The sequence below is a fragment of the Adiantum capillus-veneris genome, chromosome 29 (genome assembly GCF_014529385.1).
Source record: "Adiantum capillus-veneris isolate H3 chromosome 29, ASM1452938v2, whole genome shotgun sequence".
NCBI lineage: Eukaryota > Viridiplantae > Streptophyta > Polypodiopsida > Polypodiales > Pteridaceae > Adiantum > Adiantum capillus-veneris.
The window spans coordinates 104984321-105005102 of record NC_140959.1 but is presented as its reverse complement, the minus strand read 5'-3'; the positions used below and the strand labels follow the sequence as shown (position 1 = coordinate 105005102).

At 41.1% G+C, this 20782-nt stretch overlaps 1 protein-coding gene and 1 pseudogene across 1 annotated transcript; one reads left to right on the top strand and one right to left on the bottom strand.

The window, feature by feature from the left end:
• Positions 1–426: 426 nt before the first annotated feature.
• Positions 427–2170, bottom strand: LOC147419704 (uncharacterized). The gene is made up of 3 exons (XM_086506141.1): positions 1729–2170; positions 1405–1538; positions 427–1325 (listed from the first exon to the last, which is right to left on the bottom strand). The coding sequence occupies exons 1-3, from the start codon at positions 1930–1932 to the stop codon at positions 1238–1240; spliced, it is 426 nt and encodes a 141-aa protein (XP_086362267.1). The 5' UTR covers positions 1933–2170; the 3' UTR covers positions 427–1237.
• A 1177-nt stretch (positions 2171–3347) lies between these two features.
• On the top strand, positions 3348–8149 carry LOC147419703 (triacylglycerol lipase OBL1-like; annotated as a pseudogene).
• Positions 8150–20782: the final 12633 nt, after the last annotated feature.

The window sequence follows — 20782 nt, the reverse complement described above, 5'->3', positions numbered from 1 at the left end:
AAAAACTTTTTGAAGATACCAGTTACTTACCTTGTCCTTGATAGAGTAGTTAGTGTTATAGCGGAAGCGTATGCAATGATGGATGTTGTACAGTCATGCATACATAGCAAAAAATAGAATAAGATACCCTTGACTTCCATGATACCCTCAACCATGTGAGTTGTTGTGATATGTGCCGTGCACAATGACATTGGAATGGATACATCACAGTGCAGCGTTGCCTGTGAGCTTATATCCACAGAGTGCTAAAGATGTGTGACATTATCATTGACCTATAGTCAACCGATTATACCAAGCACGTTGCTGCACAAAAGCTTCGTATGGAGTCTGCACAAACACTTTGCTTTGCAGAGCAGAGAGATCTTTTCAAAAATGAAAAGTAAAACATAGACAAAAACAAACATAACTTGAAATGGACTAACCTTGTCGCCCACTTGTGGGCAGGTTTCTGGTAATGCGAATCCGGCTCATAGCCATATATGCGAATAACTTGAGAGATGTCGGATGTGCCAGACATGTCGTCTTGACTCCTAAGTTTGTATGCTGATAGCGTATTTCGACGGCAAAAATTGCTATGCCGTATGTCTTAGAGTGAAGCCTTGCTTCCTAGAAGTATAGGAGTAAGATGACACAGAACTGATACTGAATGCTCATAGCAAATAGATACTCTTGCCAATGTACAATTCATAGCAAAAGAAAGGCGACCTTGTCAAGCATTGAGAGAAAAGCAGCCTTGCTAAAGCGTACAGCTTATTGAAACTCCAGAGAGTACCCAATACTAAAAGAGACAGCTAAAGAAGGGTAGTTATCGTATTGCACCAAAGCGACCGCTGCTAAGCAAGTTGGCATGATGAAAACTTCTGCAAGATTAGTTCAAAATTGTAAATTATAACGTGATTACTGATGGACTGAATTAACCTGTGAGAGAGCCATGCTTTTTGCAGATTGTGGTAGAAATGCCCAATTGGAATTCATCTGACTCATAGCCATGGATTCCACAAGCAATGAAACCCCTTGGTCGATGCTCATGACTCAATGCAAGACTTGCTTTCCATAAATGTTCTGCAAATGGAAAAAAAAACAATGCATTTGTGCATGTAGAACCCCAAATTTGCCAATCTATGCAAAGTGAAGCCTTGCTTGACTAGTCGTTGTAAACACTTAAATTGCACAATCAGATAAGAAACTGGTATGGCATGCTATAGAGAACAAGCACATGCTTAACATGAAGGAAACTTCATACCTCATTCAGTACTTCTGTCAAATGCCCTGCTTTCCGCTCGCATGCCTTGCATGGTGTGGTATATATTCGACTGTTTGTATGGCTGACAGCGCAAGTGCATGTGGCCTTACTGTTTGTATGACTGACATGACAAGTGCATGTGGCCTTGATGGTCATCGTACTTGGACTCGAATGGTGGGTCCCAACCACGATGGCTGCTAACCAGCGAGGTGTAGCCATACCATCCCAAAAACCTTAAGAGTGCAGTTTTCGGCAATCCAAAACCGCCACTTGAATTTCCCAAGTTCCCATGTGCCTGTGGGAATTTATGAACCTGATCGCTGAAAATCGATATTGTTTGCAGATTTTCTCTACGTGCTTTGTCGATCAATCAAGAAGAGGGTAGGGGCCGATTGTAGGCACTGCCTCTTAACGGTAAGGTAGTCTAACTGTGTGATGTGCAGCCGAAGTGGGAAAACAAGGAAAAGAAAATAAAAAATAAAAACCTTGAGTTGAAGCGATGGCAGCGAGCAGCAGTTATCGCAAGGGAAGGGGGCTCCGACTCCGGCTTTGAGGTGCTCACACGCTTTGGTAGCAGAAACGGGAAACGTCCTCCGTGCTTGCGCGCTTCGCTGGAGCCAATCCATACTGAGTTCTGTGCAGGTCGACATTCTTGCTTTTGTTATGCAGGAGGTCGCTCCCACGGGCATACCCAGCCGGCTCGATTATGCAGGAGGTCGCGTTCTCCCTTTAGGGTTGCTTGCACACAAGTAGAGCTCCGCCTTGATCTCCCCGCATAGCAAGAGATCTTCTCCACCCACGGCTCTCCATGAACTACCAAGAGAGAGAGAGAGAGAGAGAGAGAGAGAGAGAGAGAGATTCACAAGCCATGCAAGGCCCCCTTCCTCCATATCTCTCCCCCTGCGCTCTGATACCAGTGTAAAACCCTGGGACTGCCTAGCCTTGATCCTCCGCCCAACCTCCCTTTATAGGCCTTGCCCCTATGATCCCATCTCCTTTAGCAAGGGCCGCGGCACTTGACCTCCAGGGTGGCCCTTGGCCTGACATAAGACCCCCTGCCCATACAAAAAGGGCATGAGTAGCCACAAGGGCATTCTATAAACACCCTTTGATTGAGAGGAGAGGGGGTTCAAGGGTTTCTTGGTTGCTCTATGTCTCGCATGTTAGCTCACCCTCTCCCTCACAAATAGGGGGGCTCATAAGAGGAGACATGTGCGAGAGAAATTGAGATCACCAATGGTAGGTCTTCCAGGCGTGGTGGGTGATGAGTCGCTAGCCCTCGGTGTGGGATCCCGATTGCCCCGACCTCCACCCTTGGGATTCCTCTTTGCCAGGTACTCATTTTTTGGACACGATGGAGGGCTCTCCTCTCGCTTTGTCAAAACGATACCGAGATACTCCTTGGGGGTTGCAATCTTGATTAGACTTTCTATTGTGTAGATGGATTTCACTACTGGTTCATTGTGCTTATGCGAAAGATCTTGGGCTACTATGTGGGGATGGTGGACAAACTAGGGACATGTGGGAGTTGCCCACCAGCTTTGATGGTAGTAGCCATCTTCCTCCTCCTTTGTCCATTGGGATTGTTGTCTAGTCTCATACTCGTCTCCTTTTTGGCTTTCTAAGGTTTATGCTATTGGTCTGGATGAACACAGTTCTCCTATGTGCGTGGGTCATCTATGATGGCACCATGTCTAGCTCGTTTGTGTTTAGTCGATGTTGTGGGTTATAGGCTTTCTTGTAAATAGTCTACCTTTATGGACTACCTAATGGCTTCAAAATAAATAAAAGGTGCTCCTAATTCAAAGATTCCACTCAAAAACAAGAAAAAAGATGCTTTAATCTATAGCATGTAATGACAGGCAATGACGAAGCACATAGATTTGCAACAATATTACCTAAGAAAGATGAATACAACATTGCCATCGGCTCCTGTCAAGCATGGCTTGCTATGTAACTTTTTGTTTTTAATACAATCCACTCACATATTGTGAGTTTTGTAAAAAAAAAGATGTTTTAAAAGGCTTGAAGTGGGAGATTTATCAAGCAAGGATGCCCCCTGGACCCTCTTCTCTTTTTCATTGGGTCTCATCCACTAATAAATATGCTCAAAGCTGTTGTTGCGCAAGGTGAAATTCAAGGTTTAACTTTGCTCGGCAACGACCAGCTCCTGGCCAAGATGTTGGAAGATGACTCCCTCCTCTTCTTGAAAGCCTTCCCTCAGGTACTTAGGAAGTCACAAGAGATTGTGCGGACATTTTCTATGGCTTTGGGGTCAAAGTGCAATATTGAGAAGTCTAGACTGATCTCCCTCATGAAAAACAACATCTAGGCGTCCCCTTGGGGGTGAACATTACACGTAAGCAAGGGTTCCAACGGGTCCTGGAGAAGATCCATAGAAAAATGAGAAGGTGGGAGTATGTGTTGTTTCCCTTATGGAGGCAGGTCAAAGTGATCAATTCATTTATACTCTACGTCTCGCATGTTAGCTCACCCTCTCCCTCACAGATAGGGGGGCTCATAAGAGGAGACATGTGCCACCAGCCCGCTCCTCAAAATAGACAAATGTAAGTGGAAGGAGTTTTTGAAACCTGTTAAAAGATTCTTACGGAGGAACAACACTAAAGCCTTGTCACCATGGCAATGGGCCAAGTGGGAAGTTATTGCTTGATCGGTGGTCCAAGGTGGCCTCGAAATTCTCAACCTTGTTATTCATGTTGAGGCCCTATGTGCCAAGTTTGTGGTCTCAATTGCAAAACAAGACTAGTCTTTGGCAATCACTACCAAGGATTTGATGGACAAGGCAAAACTTTGCTCTGAAGGTGGTCACTGGTCAGTGGAAAGGGATCGAGTTGCATGATAAACTATTAGCCCCAAGGTGGTCCTAGCTTGAGATTGGGTGGCATCACGGGAGAGCTGGTGCAAAAGTGCAATAGAGCAACATGGGTACTGGAATGAGAGGAATTGACCACATACTTTCATAACTCCATCTCGCAATGGTCCCCTTGCTTGTCTAAAGCTGCTAGTGAAATTATGAACCCTTATTAAGGAGAAATTCCAAGAAGGATAAACAATAAAGGATGAATCCAGCAGTTGATCCACTTCTGAGATGGAAACAAATGTGGAAAAGCCTTTGATTAGTTGGCTGCCCAGTTTCAACTCAATGGCTGAGAAACTACTTGTGAACAGAGCTGTAGAAGACCCGGACAATTTTCTTATGCGGATTTGGGAGGAAAGCTTGGAAATGGCTCATGAGTAGCCAATTCTTTAAACCTCATACCAAGGGCATCTACCAAGCATTAATGCATGAGGATGATTGGTTTGCCCATTTGAACAAACAATGGAAGAAACAATTGTCGGAAGCTCGATGGGTTGAGGTCACAAAGAATAGTTGGAATCCACAGTGGCCTCATTTTATGAAGGTATTTCTGTGGAAGGTGCTGTGGGGGGCTTTGCCGACATGCGTCAAGATTCAGACATGTGGTATCGGGTCCGATAGATGTTCAGGGTGCATATTGGCTAGCGAAGACATCACCCACCTTTTCATGGAATGCTCGACTATTAGAGGCGTGGGAGGAGAGGTGTGCGAATGGATACAAAGAATGTGGAAGACTAGGTTTTTCAAGGAGGATCGGTGCCTTGGTGGGAAACAGTTTCAAAGTTATGCACTTATAATCTGTACTCAAATTGTCAAATATTGTTTCTTCAGTAATATCTAGAGCTTTGCTTGTAATTCTTTTTGGGTGTTAATATAATCTCACTCACTTTTTGTGAGTATTTCTATTAAAAAAAAAAACATGCCAACAAGGTGAAGACTCATGCTCTCATTCTAAAAGATAAAAATGAAAAGGAAATGTCAGTTTTTTATTTACGAGGACCCACTTTGCAGTGCGCATGTACAAGCAGGTCCACAAGAATAAAAATAATTAAGCAATTAAATTTTCGACAAGTGGAGTTTTAGAAAGCCAATTAAGTTTTGACAAGAGGAGTTTGAGGATAAAGGAACTAGTAGAAGATAACTTCATCCACCTGAAATACATCTCTACCAGAGAGAATGTCGCAAATTTCCTTACAAAGGTAGTTCCTCCTTAGAAACATATTCTTTGCTCAGCAAAAGCCGGTTTGGAAGCTCTATAGCTTCATCTTCAACAACATTGCTTGTATTTTAGCATGGTTTTATTTTTGTATTCGCATTTGAGGGGGTTTTTTTTTGTAAATGCTCTATGATGTCTGTTATGGTTTCGATTTGAGGGGGGATGTGGAAAGTGCATTGCACTTTACACCTAAGCAATGGAGTTCAAACCTCACCAATGAAACCTTATCCCTACAACGGCTATATGCCTTATCCATGCCTATAAAAGGGATTCCCATTGTATTGTAAGTGCAATTGAGTGTGTAATTCAAATTCAAATTTCCCCCCTCTACTTGGTGTCAGCTCCCCCTTCCCTTCTCTTATACACTTCTCTCCCTTCTCTATCTCCATCTCTCTCTCTCTACTACTCTCTCTTCCGCTCATTCCTCACTCTATCTTCACTATAGCACTCAAGTTCACAACTCATCCCAAGATGGAGCATAAATCCAAGTATGACAAGGCCCCAATATGGCAGGTGAGTGCTTGCCACATCATTCTTGTCCTTCTCCTTGCTGTGAAGCTGCCACTCGCATTGGCCGGCATCTTCCTTGAATGGTTCCTCAACTTCTACCACGCCAACGATGGAGTCATTGGTCTTTTCTCAAAGCTTATTACTCTCAATCTAAAAGGTAATCAAGAAGCTTGCAAATGCATTAATCCAAATAAGGTATCATTAATAAAGCACTAAAGCACTAATCCACATTAAGCATCATCAATAAAGCACTAAAGCACTAATCCACATTAAGCATCATTACAGATGCATTAATCCACATTACGCATCATTACAAATGCAGTAATCTACATTAGGCACTCATAATTAGGAATCATATCAAATGCATTTATCCACATTAAGGCTCGTTACAAATAAACTAATCCACATTAGGCATCATTAGTTTATTAAGAATTAGATCAACCAACATTAGGCATTATTAATACTACTCATTCAAAGGGCTAAATATAATGCAGAAAGACTTTGTAGAAGTAATTTCCTCTGCTTTGTATCCAAATTATACAGCGAGTCAGCTATCTCAACTCATAAGTAATCATGATTTGTGATTTCCCATATACTTAATCCTTTGTCCATTCCAAATTATCTCTGGTGCTTGATTAAAACATCTAGCTTTCAGTTTTTTCTACATGCCAAATAACTTGCAGTATCTTATTCTTGATTGAAGGCATTACTTTCTTTCCAAGGGAAAAAGATCCATCAGCGTACTATTCCGTGGTAGGATGGTTGGATCGAAGGATGGACTTGATCTATCCGTATTCCTCGTAGCTGAAGATTGATCCAAACATAGGAAAGTTTCATTACAGTTCCAAGATTTTTGCAGACCTATGTATGATGGCATCCAAGCTTGCGTACGAGTCACGCCATGTACAAGAACCTATGGTGAACAAGCAATGGAATGTGAGAAATATAACTCTCTCTACTTCTGTGAATTTTTACTTGAGTGCGTGCATAGTAAAGGTCTGCATACATTGGGAGATAGCTTTAATTAATATATGTGAGAATATGAGAGCTCAACAATAGTAGGTCATACTTAAACTATCATCTTGTATGCTCTGCATTTATGTCTTCGTACACTACGCTAGGCACCCAAAATATTTTGGTCACCGAGCTGTGATACCGATGCTTATATTGCTTGTGATAATGACATGTACACCGATGTTTTGGTGCTGACACTAGTACTGAAGCTTCCATAGGAGTATAAATAGCAGTTCAACCACGTCGGTAAAAGTGTCTATACTTACAAGGATCCCTTCTAGTGGTAGTTAGTTGGAAATTGAGTCACTCCTGACATTGTCATATCTTTCTCATCTTTGTTGACCAGTTTCATTGCATTTGCAGATGCGTTTTCAACAATTCTACGAGTTTTAAAATGGTAGGTCAGATCTCTCGGCCATATGGTTGCATATCTTTCAAGTATATTGCATAATGATTCATATCTCTAAAATAAAGTGGCCTTGCATTTCTAGTGGTAATGAGCTGTGATTCTTTACACATTTGCAGCTCATGATAAGCCCATGGGCATTCTGCAGAGCTTAATACATGGGACTATTGTATTAGCTGAGACCTGTTCCTTGGACCTGTTCTTGATACTTTAAAGTCATCAACAATACTCCGTCCCACTACACAGGCCTTCACATTCACTGACACTATAAGAGACTACAAACCTGATGGTACTTGCATTCCTAGGAATAGAGCCATTCGATGCCGATGACTGGTCGACAGACCTTGACTTCTCATTTGTGGATCTAGATGATGTGACTGGTAGGCTCCATCTTAGATTTTTAGAGGCGCTTGGCCTTGTCAATAGAGACGATCTTGAAGACTCCGGAAGAAGGCTCAAAGAGAACTTGAACGATCCTAACAAAGAGCTCACAACAGGACTCTCTCTACATACAATACAATCCATGGCAGCGAAAAGTTCGGGAACGAAGTCGATGGATTTTCACAAGCATTCAGATATGATGCAGACAGATGACATTGAGAGAATAAAAAACGAGCTCGCTTACAGAGTTCTAGGATTTGAAAGGATCAGTGCCGACCTAATCCAACTTTTGAAAGAGAACCCAAAGGCTCAACTCGTATCACCGGGCATAGCTTGGGAGGAGCCCTAGCCGTATTGTTTGCAGCCCTTGTCTTGTACAACAATGTGGAGGGGAATGAAAAGAAGCTGCTTGTGGAGCACCTGGCGGCGGTTTTCACAATGCTACAAGGCTTAAATATCTTAACAATCACCTCCTTGACGTCTGTTGCAATCTTAGTCTAGACAAAATGACAACTTTCTTACACCACATCTAGGGTACTCTCCAAGCAAGCAAGCATCTCTTTGCATGATATTCATGATCCTTACAAAAAGGGCACAATATGGAATTTAGCAAGTTACTTCTGTGCTAAAAAATTACCTGGTTTGTAGAACATTGACATGTTTCACTATGTGTACCACAAATGGAGCATGTACATGGATGTTCTTTTGTGTGATGCCCAAACTTGTTCTAGTGCATTTGATTGAAAGCATCACGCATTTGATTGAAAGAATCCTTGAAGTATACCATCTGGATATCACTACAACAAAAAAGGGGACCTTCGACGCAGGTATCGACGCATTCCGTCAAAAAGCCTGTCGATATACGCGTCCCTACGAAACCGTCGCTATACGCGTCGATATACACGTGGAAAGGTAACATTATCAACGCGTATTTCGATGCGCTTAGCGACGCACATAGCGACGACCATAACAGAAAAAAAATTCTTGGGCAGAGGACAGGTAGCTTGGCCTGTGCCCAATGAAAAGATGGCCACAGGCACAGCCAGACTGCCTGTCCTCTGCCTAAGAAAGCGAGCAGCACCAAAATCAACCGTGCTCCCGCAAAAATTTCGGCAGAGTTCCCTTCGTTTTTACATAAACTTTTCAAAAAAAACCATATCATGTATACGCCTCCTACATGCTATCCATGTAGGATCTCACATAGATTTAAAGCCAATGAAAGAAATGAAATGAACTTTGTGCAAAACGATAACCGTACCAACTTAAAAGCATAACCATAACGAACTTAATTTGTACAAATCCATAACCAAATTAAAACCATAACCGGCCATAACAACTTTGATCAAAACCATAATGCAGATAACCATAACCATAAACAAAATTAACAATAACCATAAGCATAACCAAAAAGTTAAACATAACCATAAACAAAACAGTGTCGGGTCGTTATAGAGGCGCTGTGTGTGTTTTCATCCCGCTCACAACGTGAGTGTCCACAAGCGGTTTTTGTTTCATGCTTGGCAATTCATGTATATCATGGTTGAGCAAGAAGCAACCTACTGTGGCCACTTCGTGTTGTGAGGCTGAGTACAGGGCAGTCTTCACAGCTACGGTTGAGTGTGTATGGCTCAGACGTCTTATGGCTAATTTGGGTGTTGGACAAGACATTGCCAACACTATCTACACTGACAGTCAGAGTGCATTGGCAGTTGCGAGGAACCCATTTTTTCATGCTCGCACAAAGCACATTGAGGTGCAGTACCACTATGTCAGGGAGAGGCTCTCACTAGGAGAGATCAGCTTGGCTTATGTGCCAACATAGGACAACCATGCAGACCTTTTCACAAAGGCATTGTCTCGTGAGAAGCTGGAAGCTTTCCGCAAAGCTTTGGGCTTAATCCCCTTTGTGGAATGATCATGTCCTTAGGTCATGGCACTTCCCTTTACTCATGTGCCAGCTCTTGTTCACCGCATTACTCTAGGGGGGGTTTGTTACCATATACATGTGGTAGTGATGTGTGTGAACACACTAGGACCGTTGGGGCGTTTTCTCTTTAGGAGGTTTTCCCCCCCGTGCATTATATATACACCCATCACTCTAGGGATATCCATCTTTCCATCGCATACCAAGTAACACACTCTCTATTGTGTGCCTTGAGATTCCTTCTTTTTCTCCAAGCTGTGTGTGTTTCTCTACAACCCTAATTCCAACAAACTCTAGTTCGGCAATGTCAAAATTGATATGGGTCTTTGAAATGATGAAAATCTAGGCTCTGAATAGTCTAATCTGCAATCCACCGTGATTTGTGCCCTTGTTCCTAGAAGCTTAATTTGCAATGCAATTATTGCACTAGCCAATTTTAGCACAATAACTTTAGTCCCTGGCGTTCTTTGTCTGGACTGTGTTTGACTGTGCAGAACTCGGCTAGAACTGTGATGAGCTCGGCTCGTATGATCACCAACTCTTTTCGGACTTCTCAATTTTCTTTTGGTGATTTTCTGTTGTTTCTGGCTCGCTTTGCGGTGTGTAATTTTTCTGGCTTTTCTTTTTTTTCGACTTGCTCGCTCTTGTGTTGTTTGCTCCGCGTGTGGCTCTTTCAGTTTTTTTTTTGCTTTTTTGCCTCTTTCTGGCTCTTTCGACGATTTCCTTTTTAATTTTATTAAATTTTTTGTGAAATTTTGAATTTTTTGTTTTTTTGATATTTTTATGATTTTTCTTTGGGAAAGTTTTGATTTTACTGATTTTTTTTTGGTAATCTTCTAATTGTTTTGTGAATTTTTGAAATTTTTTGAAATTTTTAAAGGTTTTACAAAAAAATTTATGATTTTTTCGATCACTTTTTGATTTTTTATGGATTTGATTTGAGTTTTAATGAAATTTTTACAAAATTTTCCTATTTATCAATGATTTTATATATTTATATATATATATTTTTGTAATGTTTTAATCTCAGTTTTTAATTTTTATGAGTTTTTTATTCTTTATAAATTTTTTGGCGTATTTTTCTTTCTTTCTTTTTTTAAAAATTTTCTAAACTTTTTGTGTTTTTTTTAAATTTTTGTATTTTTAATTGTTTTTATGTTTTTTGTTTATTTTTTTGATTTTTTCTAATAAATTGATTAAAAAAGAAAAAAGCTTACCTTCTTACCTGGCAGCAGCGTTGACCTCTACCTCTGACAGCAGCATGCATTGTGCGGTGTTGACAGCGAGCAAGCAGCGAACTCAGCGAAGGCGATGGCAGGATTCAAGGCTTGCATGCAGCACGACAGAGGGAGGGAGTGCATTGGTGGGCTGACGTGGAGGCCGAGACAGAGGGTGTGTGTGTGTGTGTGTGCGCGCGCACGCGTGGGCTACAGATAAAGACAAAGGGGATTGTCCCGGACCAACGTAGGATAGAGAGAGAAAGAGAGAGACGTTGATGGCGGGCCTGGAGGGAGTACGAGAAGAGAGAGAGGGTGAGAGAGAGTAAGCTTGAGCGCGTAAGGGACCTGAGCGCGCAGTAGAGAGAAACGAGAAAGACGAAAGGGGCGTCGTCAGTGCTGATGTGGCAGTTGAGAGAGAGAGAGAGAGAGAGAGAGAGAGAGAGAGAGAGAGAGAGAGAGAGAGAGCGGGTGAGTGGGAGTGAGTTAGAGAGAGAGTTAGGGGGACTTAGAGAGAGAGAGTTAGGGGGACTTAGAGAGAGAGAGTGAGATGGGAAGGTGAGAGAATGTAAATGAGCGTGCTTTTAGTGAGAGAAAGAGAAAGTTAGAGAAGAGAGAGTGATAGGGGGAGGTGAGAAAATGTAAATGATCGTGAGTTGGGAGGGGGGAGGAGAGAGAGTGGAAGTGTGTGTTGGGGTCGGTCCACACGGAGAGAGAGAAGAAGAGTATTTTAATGGCGACGAAAACTATCCCAACATACCGTAAAGATCTATCCACCGACGAGGAATTTTTATGCGCCGCAAGTGGCAAGGGTGTTGAGCTCAAAAATTATTTACCTTTATTTTCAATTGTCCAAAAATGCCAAAAATAGATCGAAAATTAGCCAAATCCAAAAAATGGCCAGAAAAATCCCAAAAAATCCCAAAAAATCCAAAAAATTCTAGAAATATTAGAATATTACTGAAAATCACAATCAAACACTTTTGACAGTCAAAAGCACACCAAAAATAGTAGTTTTTACCAAAAATGCTAGGTTCGATAAAATCATCAACCGGACCCTCGGACAACCGGACCCTCGGAAGCTCAAAATTTGACGAATGAAAACACAAATGCCCTCGAAATCGAGCCATAAATACACATTCAAAACATCTCGTAAAGATCACAAGTTATCAAATTTTTATGGGAATTAAGCAAAAATTAATGTAGAAATTAGCAAAAAATTACCAAATTTACAAAAATTATCCGAAAAATACCCTTTTTTAAAAAAATTCTCCACACATAGGGGATTAGTGCAGTCAAATAAAATCACAAATAGAACATCAATTCAATTTCCAAATGATTTCATGAATAAAATCCAAACTAGGCAATTAAATCAATAAAATTAACCACAAGATTAGGTCAAAATTTGACGCGTTTGGAGTGTAAATCCCTGTTTTGAGCTAAAAATCATAGCAATTAACCATTAAACACATCAAATATGCAATCAAAAATTGAATCAATCATGCACATTAAGCCCTTTTTAGGCGCACACATACTAATAATTGGCAGTTTTTACCCAATCTTTAGGTGCGCACAAAAAAGGGTAAACTTTATCAAAATTGCAATGGGATTTCATAGATCTCTAGTTGGGCATGATCACGACACAAATCAATCATCACAATTGAAAAATCATTAAGCACACATTGTTTTTTAGGTGCACAATCAAGGGCAAAATAGTACACATACACCTAAAATTAGGCATACACACACTCAATTAGAACGCGCACACACTTGATTTTAGTGCACATACACTTGCAATTGACCATTCAAGTATGCAATTAACTCAATAAGGCACCCAATTAGCAATCTACAATCAGCAATTAATAATTTAACTTGTCAAATTCGTACGCCACCAAATCTGGAAAAATTTGGCATTACGACGGCATGAAAACAAACAATACAAAAATTTCATAGCATCATAGCATCACCATTGCATTGCAACAACATGGCATTGACATTACATTGCATCATGGTTGAGTTTCTACACAATTCTATACATGTTTATGTTCTAGGGAGGTTGAGAATATATACCACTTTGACTACCTTTCCATTGAAGATCGATTGAACAGTTGAAAGCTCCAATCCTTCGTAGCAAATTAGTACGTAAGTTATGAAAATTGGTCAAATTAGCAATGGGTTAGTGTGAAATTAGAGTGTGTAAACACACAATTGGCAAGATACGGTGACAAATTAGGGAATAATGAATACATTGCTTCATGCACACACATCCAAAATCCACAAAACATAAACACACAAGTGAAATTAGTGAGGAAACACATCCGATTATGCCACAATTACACTAGTGTAGGCCATCGTCCCTGGTAACAACACCAAATGTTGGGGGTCCCATCGTTGCATAACTCCAATGACCAACAAAATTATCAATCCGGAGGGATGAGCTACCTGGCTAGGACATGGAAACACTCACATAATTAGTGAGCTAATCATGGCAACACGAATGGTGACTCTACAAGGTGAGCTTCTCGGCCTATGGAGAAGCTAAGCCACAATGATGGGCAATCTCCACATCCACTTCTCTTCACCTCTAATCAACCCAATCACACACATTAACGATTGCAAGATGCACACAACACTAATCCTATCACGCAACACACTAATTGCAAGCACACACACATAGATCTATCGAGCACCACACTCCAATCAAACCTACATGCACACACAAGAAAAAAAGGGAAATCACACAAGATTAGAGAGAGATTAACCACTAATTAGTTAAGATCTAGCTAATCTAAGCATCATAGGCAATCATAAGAAGCATGAGAGAGGCATAGTGAAAGAGAATTAAGCATTGATTAGTGTTAACCAAGTCACATGAGCAAGGAGAAGCTCAAGAACTCCATAGCCACACACCTCAAGAGCTCTCACCAAAGAGTGCTAGCACTCAACAAATGAGCTTGAGAACTCTAATTTCTTTTACACACTGCCTTATATACCTAGGGTAAAAATATGCAATATCCGGGTGTCAAGGCCTTTAGGGCTCCACCATTTACTGAATCTGCAACCTAGGTACACTAACTGACCTGTTCTTTATATCTTGGAACTCCCATTGAGCCCGTAACACACTAAAATATGACAATGGCTTGAAATACATCGGGAATTTATGATACATGATTATTTTGGAAAAATGTGGAAAATGTGTAACTCCAATCTTTACTGCTTCTTCATGTTGATCTTCGATGTGCGTCTGTAAGTCTTCAATCTTTAGCAGCTTTTGTTAGCTGACATTGACTCAGTTAACAATTTACCTTTGGTGGAATTCGCCTACAATACTACGATCTACTCTTTGACAGAGAAGGTGCCATTTGATGTTACCATATACATGTGGTAGTGATGTGTGTGAACACACTAGGATCGTTGGGAGATTTTTTCCCTCTTTAGGAGGTTTTTTCCCCCGAGCATTGTATATACGCCCATCACTCTAGGGCTATCTATCTTTCCATTGCACACTAAGTAGCATACTCTCTATTGTGTGCCTTGAGCTTCCTTCGTCTTCTCCAAGTTGTGTGTGTTTCTCTGCAACCCTAATTCCAAAAATTGGTATTAGAGCAGGTTACGTCCTCCGGGTCTTAGTCGCCAGCTGCTCCAACACACGCCTGCTCCCTTTCTCCGTTTACGTTTACGTTTACGCGGGCTCATTTCGGCCTCCGTTTCCACTATAGGCAGGTCTACACATGCAATTTTGTCATTTTGTGCAGAATTTCTGTCAGTGCTGTTCTCTGCATAAGAGGTGCCTTACAGTCTTCTACGGTTTGTGCTACATAGCACGTGTTGTTCCCGCTTCGTTTCTCCTCTTTTCGGGCAGTTTTCACATCGGATGCAGCGTTTACCATGGCTAACAACAACACAGATGTGTTCAAGATGTTTGCTGCTGAGGACAGGTTGGATGTGGACAATTACCCTATGTGGGCTTACATGATGCAACATGTTCTTGTGTCAAAGGGCGTCTGGAATATTGTGCAGGGCATTGATGTACGTCCTGGTTCTGAGGATGTAGGCGATGTTGAGGATGTGCCAGGTCTTGCTGCAAGGATTGCTGCTATTAGATTTGTTTTGCCTATGGCAGAACAAGATCGTTGGGATGTAAAGGATGTGCAGGCTCATGCATTGATTGCATTGTCTAGGAAGCACACCATTGTTCCTCACATTGGTTCAACAAAATCTGCAGAACAGGCTTGGGATATATTGGCTGGTCTTTATGCAAGTTGCAATGAGGCTAAAATTTCTTTGCTGTATAAAGAGTTGGACTCAAAGATTATGCATGAGAAAGATGATATGGAAACTTTCCTTCCTGGTGTCAAGGATATCAATGAGCAGCTTATTTCCGCAGGTGAAGTCATTTTAGACAGTTCCCTTGTGCACACTGTTCTTGATGCCTTACCATGTTCTTACCATACTTTTGCTAGTACTTGGAGACTTATGACCCAAGGAAATCGTGAAGTTGTCAAGTTTAATGCATCATGCACATTGCTGTTGCAAGAGTCACTTTCCAAAAAAAACAGGACTAGGTAGCGTGCAGTTGAATAGGCTTTTACTATTTCTTAAAGAAAGGGTGGTAACAGCAATACAACCACTTCTTATGGTTCTGTTGCGAGTGGAAAAACTTCTATTCCTAATGCTTCTGCTGGCAGCAGTTTGTGTGGAAATTCTGGTCATAAGGGCAAAAAGAAGATGCGTTGCCATTACTATAAAGCTAATGATCACTTGATCAAGCAGTGTCCTAATTTGAAGGCCAAAGAGGCTAAGAAGAAAGAGGGTGGTTCCAATGCAAATGCTGGTTTCACTACAAATGCAGCCATTGTTGAGTCTTCTGTGAAAGGAGACTGTGTTGCTGATGTGGATGCACAATGGGCTTTTAGCACAGAGTGCACTTACAATCTTGTTGTCTATGATGCATGCTTGTAAGTTGCTGCAGATTCACATGTATGGTATTTCGATAGTGGTGCTACAAAGCACATTACCTCACATCGTGAATTGTTCACCTCTCTCGAGTCTGTCCCTCATGGGAATTCAGTCACTTGTTCCAACAATGCCTCTTATTTGGTTCAGGGAGTTGGAAAGATTGTGCTTACTGCTACAAATGGAAATTCCTTCACACTTGTTGATGCACTTTATGTACCTGGGATCAAGAAGAATCTCTTGTCTGTATCCTCACTTGCTAGACTAGGACTTGTAGTCAAATTTGTGGATGACATATGTACAGTTCATGATCTCAATTTTGGTGAGAAAATTGTTGCATCTAGCCTTTTGTGCCGTGGGCTGTATAAGCTCACTTTGTATGACAGTGTGGATAAAATTTTGCAACTTTTGTTGCAGATTTAAGGGCTATTTGAGATGCAAAACTTTTGCATGCACGTTTTGGTCATCTGAATTTTGCCAGTTTGCCGCGTTTGCAGAAATCAAATATGGTTGCTTCTTTGCCACCTCTTGAAGCACCTCTCAAACATGTTTGTGAAGGCTGTATTTTGGGTAAGACGCAACATGTTAAGTTTCCAAAAGATGGTTCAATTCGGGCCACATGCAGGTTGCAGCTTGTGCATAGTGATGTTTGTGGGCCCATGCAAACTCTGTCCTTGGAAAATTACCTTTACTTCATGACTTCTATTGATGATTACTCCAGGCATGCATGGGTATTTCCTCTTAAAGCGAAGTACAAAGTTTTTATATGCTTCAAACAATTTCTGGCTATGGCTGAAAATGTGTAGATATGTACTATGGGCACCCTCCATTCCGATTGAGGGTGGGAGTATATGTCTCATGAATTCAATGCATTTATGGCTAGTCATGGGATAAAACACCAATGTATAGTGCCTTATATACCTCGGCAAAATGGTGTTGCTGAGAGGAAAAACAAATCACTTACAGAAATGGCACGACGTATGGTAAAAAGTCAAGCTTTGCCGCATTCTTTTTGGCTTTAGGCCATCATGTGTGCCACTTATGTACTAAACAGGTGTCCTACGAAAGCTTTACAGTCTATTACTCCATATGAAGCATGGCATGATAGAAAGCCTTCTATTGAGCACATGAGTGTTTTTGGCTATTTGGCATATGCTTTGGTGCCACAAACGCAGCACAGAAAATTGGATGATAAGGTTGTCAAATGTATTTTTGTTGGTTATAGTGCTGAAAGCAAAGGTTACAGGTTGTATCATTCGTAAAAAAACATATTCTGGTTTCACGAGATGTAGTGTTTGTGAAAGATTCTATTCAGCCCTTGTTGTCATGTACTAGAGACAGTAATATAAGCTCAAAGGACATTTATGACACTTAGTTGCCTCTTTTCAGTGGTGGAAATACGAATGTAAGTTCCAATGAGGCAAATGTATAGCCTATGGGGGTTTTTGAAAATGTTACAGATCAGCCTATTACTGATGCAGATGTACATGATATAGTTGATGAGTAAAGGGCTTAAAATGAGCAGGCTAGAGGTATGCCTAAATGGCTGGTGCACACTTTGCGTGACAGTAAATTGGATGCACCTTTGTCTAGTCGTACTCGTTCAGGCTCTTGTCATGAATCTTATGCATCAGATTTTTATGCTTTGGCTGTGTCTAGCTTAGATGATGTTAAGGAGCCTCTGTCTTTTGATGAAGCATAGAATTTAGAAAATTGGATGGCTGCCATGCAATCAGAATATGATGCACTTATAGAAAATGACACATGGACTTTATGTGATTTGCCTCTTGGCAAAAGGGCCATTCGTACGAAGTGGGTTTACAAGTTGAAACGCAAGCCGGATGGTGAGATCGATCGCCATAAGGCTCGACTTGTTGCAAAGGGTTATGCACAACAAAAAGGCATAGAATATGAAGAGACTTTTGCTCCCACTTGTCGTATGACTACTGTGCATTTTCTATGTGGATTGGCAGCTCATTTTGGTTGGGATGTACATCAATCAGACATTGTTACTTCTTTCTTGAATGGTGACATGTTTGAGGAAGTTTATGTAACGCAACCTCGCGGTTTTGTCATAAAAGGACAAGAGGACAAAGTGTGAAGATGTAAGAAGGCTTTGTATGGGTTGAAGCAGTCTCCTCGTGCTTGTTATGAGAAAGCTAACACTCATTTGGTCAAACGAGGCTTTTGTAACAGTCAACAGAATGTGCATTGTATGTAAAGCATGAGGGTGATGTATTTATCATTGTGGTTCTTTATGTCGATGATTTGCTGATCACTGGACCAAATGAGAGACATATTACTAAATTTAAGACTGATTTGAATGCTACTTTCAAGATGAAAGATTTGGGGCTATTGCATCATTACTTGGGTGGCTAAAAGCACGCTTTGGTGGTACAAAAAGGACTGTCCTTGACAGCACCTTTGACAAATCTTCGAGCTACAATTTCTACATGTCACATGAAAAACTACCTATCATACTATATATCAGTGGATAGATCTTCAAAAGGAGAATCTAAAAACACAAGGTCCGAAAAGTTTTGACCTAAACTACAAAAATTTTACCAGTCCCCACTTTTTCATTGGTAGAAGTAAAATAGGTCCTTTTTTTGTACCACCAAACCACGCTTTCACCCGGGTATAGAGTTTAACCAGTGTGATGGTGGTATTGCCTTGTGTCAGAAAAGTTACATAGAGACATAGATATGTAAGTTTGGACTTGAGGATTTTAAACCTATTGCCACTCCCATGGAAACAGGTTTGAAGTTGAGTCTACATGATGCTGGCGATCCTGTTGATGTCACTCTTTATCAAATTGTTGTTGGCTGCCTCATTTATGTATGCAACACGAGACCGGATATTCCGTTTGCAGTCTCACAGGTCAGCAGATTTATGCATAGCCCAGGGTATAAGCATTGGCAGGCTGTCAAGAGGATTTTCCACTACCTTAGTGGCACTTTTGCATCTTGGTGCATTTTATCCCAAGGAGGGATCATTGCCACCAGACTTACATGCTTTTTCGAACTCAGATTGGGCTGGTTGTTTTGACACGTGACAAGTGGTTTTTGTTTCATGCTTGGTAGTTCATGTATATCATTGTTGAGCAAGAAGCAACCTACTATGGCCACTTCGAGTTGTGAGGCTAAGTACAAGGCAGTCTTCACAGCTACGGTTGAGTGTGTATGGCTCAGACGCCTTATGGTTGATTTCAGTGTTGGACAGGATGCTACCAACACTATCTACACTGACAGTCAAAGAAAATTGGTAATTGCAAGGAACCTAGTTTTTCATGCTCGCACAAAGCACATGGAGGTGCATTACCACTATGTCAGGGAGAGGCTCTTAGCAGGAGAGATCAACTTGGCTTATGTGCCAACACAGGACAACCTTGCATATCTTTTCACAAAGGCATTGTCTTGTGAGAAGCTCGAAGCTTTCCGCAAAGCTTTGGGCTTACTCCCCTTTGTGGACTGATCATGTCCTCAGGGCATGGCACTTCCCTTTACTCATGTGCCGGCTCTCGTTCACCGCATCACTCTAGGGGGGATTTATAACCATATACATGTGGTAGTGGTGTGTGTGAACACACTAGGACCGCCGGGGCATTTTTGCCCTCTTTAGGAGGTCTTTTCCTCCGAGCATTGTATATACGCCCATCACTCTAGGGCTATCTATCTTTCCATTGCACACTATGTAACATACTCTCTATTGTGTGCCTTGAGCTTCCTTTGTCTTATCCAAGCTGTGTGCGTTTCTCTGCAACCCTAATTCCAACATTTCAGATCATTGGAGGTGCTTCAAAGGTTCAACCCTTTCTTAGCACTAAAGATAATGTTTTTGAAGCTGACCAGTACGCGAGGGACTTGGATACTGCTTTTGCCAAGGTCCGAGAGGCTTTAGAAAAATCTCAAGAGCGACATAATAAGGCAAAGGAAGACCATTGGGTTCTCTTAAGTTTTGAGAAGGCACGCCTAAGAAAGAAAAAGGGAAAGGAGTGGCTTTTCCCAAAGCTCAGCATGAGGTTTTAGGGTCCTTTTTAGATAAAAGAAAAGATAAATGACGTCTTTTTTAGACTCAATTTACCCGATACTTAGAAGATTAACAATGTATTTCATGTCAGTCTATTGAATCCTTTTAAAGGCAATGTGCCAATTGATGGAAAGCCTGATGAGCAACCCGAAGTGGAGAAAAGCAAGGAGATACTTGTTCCAGAATAGGTTTTGACACAGAAGGACATAAAGGTAAAAGGTAAAGTGATTAGGTGGTTCTTGATTAATTTAAGAACTATCCTGTATTGGATACAAAGTGGATTGCGGAGGAGGACCTAACAGATACTCCTCAGATTTTGGAACTTTACCTTGAAGAGTTTGGTTTAGCATAGTCCTCTGATAGAATCCCAAATTTAGCGAGGGTGAATCTAATGTAGCAGGTTTGCACAAGAGGGGAGTTACTTTGATCCTTTGTCAACGGATTACCCCAAATTTGAATAAAGTCACTGATGTCTCCTTTGGGTTTTAGGGATACTAACGGGCTCAACAATATTCTATTGTATGACTTTATGACATGAATTCTTGAAAATGAATATGATTTATTTGTACTTGACTTGTTTGAGTGCACAAACTGAAAGACAAAATGAATCTCATAGACATGATCGCAATAAGCATTAATTAATTACGGATCAGTGAGTTCTTGAATGAATCTAGATACAATTACTAAATACGTTGCCGATGGTCATGTTCTGAGATTTGGAATGAATTTGTCTATGATTTGTCATGTGATGTTCTGTGATGTGTCTGTCATTTTGTACAAGTGCTAGATGTGTCATGTCTAGTGCATTGATAATATAGTCAGTGTCTACTAAGACAATTTATGGCATCTTTCTGTTTTGCAGGCGTAATCAAGGGCGATTAAAATTCTTTCAAGACGAAGATATGTCACAAACTAGTGACGTGCCAAAGCCACCCGGCCACACATACTCTAATAAAGTTGTCCCAACTTATGGCCAAGGGACAATGGATCCCAAGAACATTAAAATAA

Excerpts from the sequence above, each read along its gene's own strand:
- LOC147419704 (XM_086506141.1), bottom strand. The coding sequence starts at position 1,932 with ATGCCCGTGGGAGCGACCTCCTGCATAACAAAAGCAAGAATGTCGACC. Across the intron at positions 1,539-1,728 it reads TGCCATCGCTTCAACTCAAG|GCACATGGGAACTTGGGAAA; the intron begins GTTTTTATTTTT and ends AAATTCCCACAG. Across the intron at positions 1,326-1,404 it reads GACCCACCATTCGAGTCCAA|CCATACAAACAGTCGAATAT; the intron begins GTACGATGACCA and ends TTGCGCTGTCAG.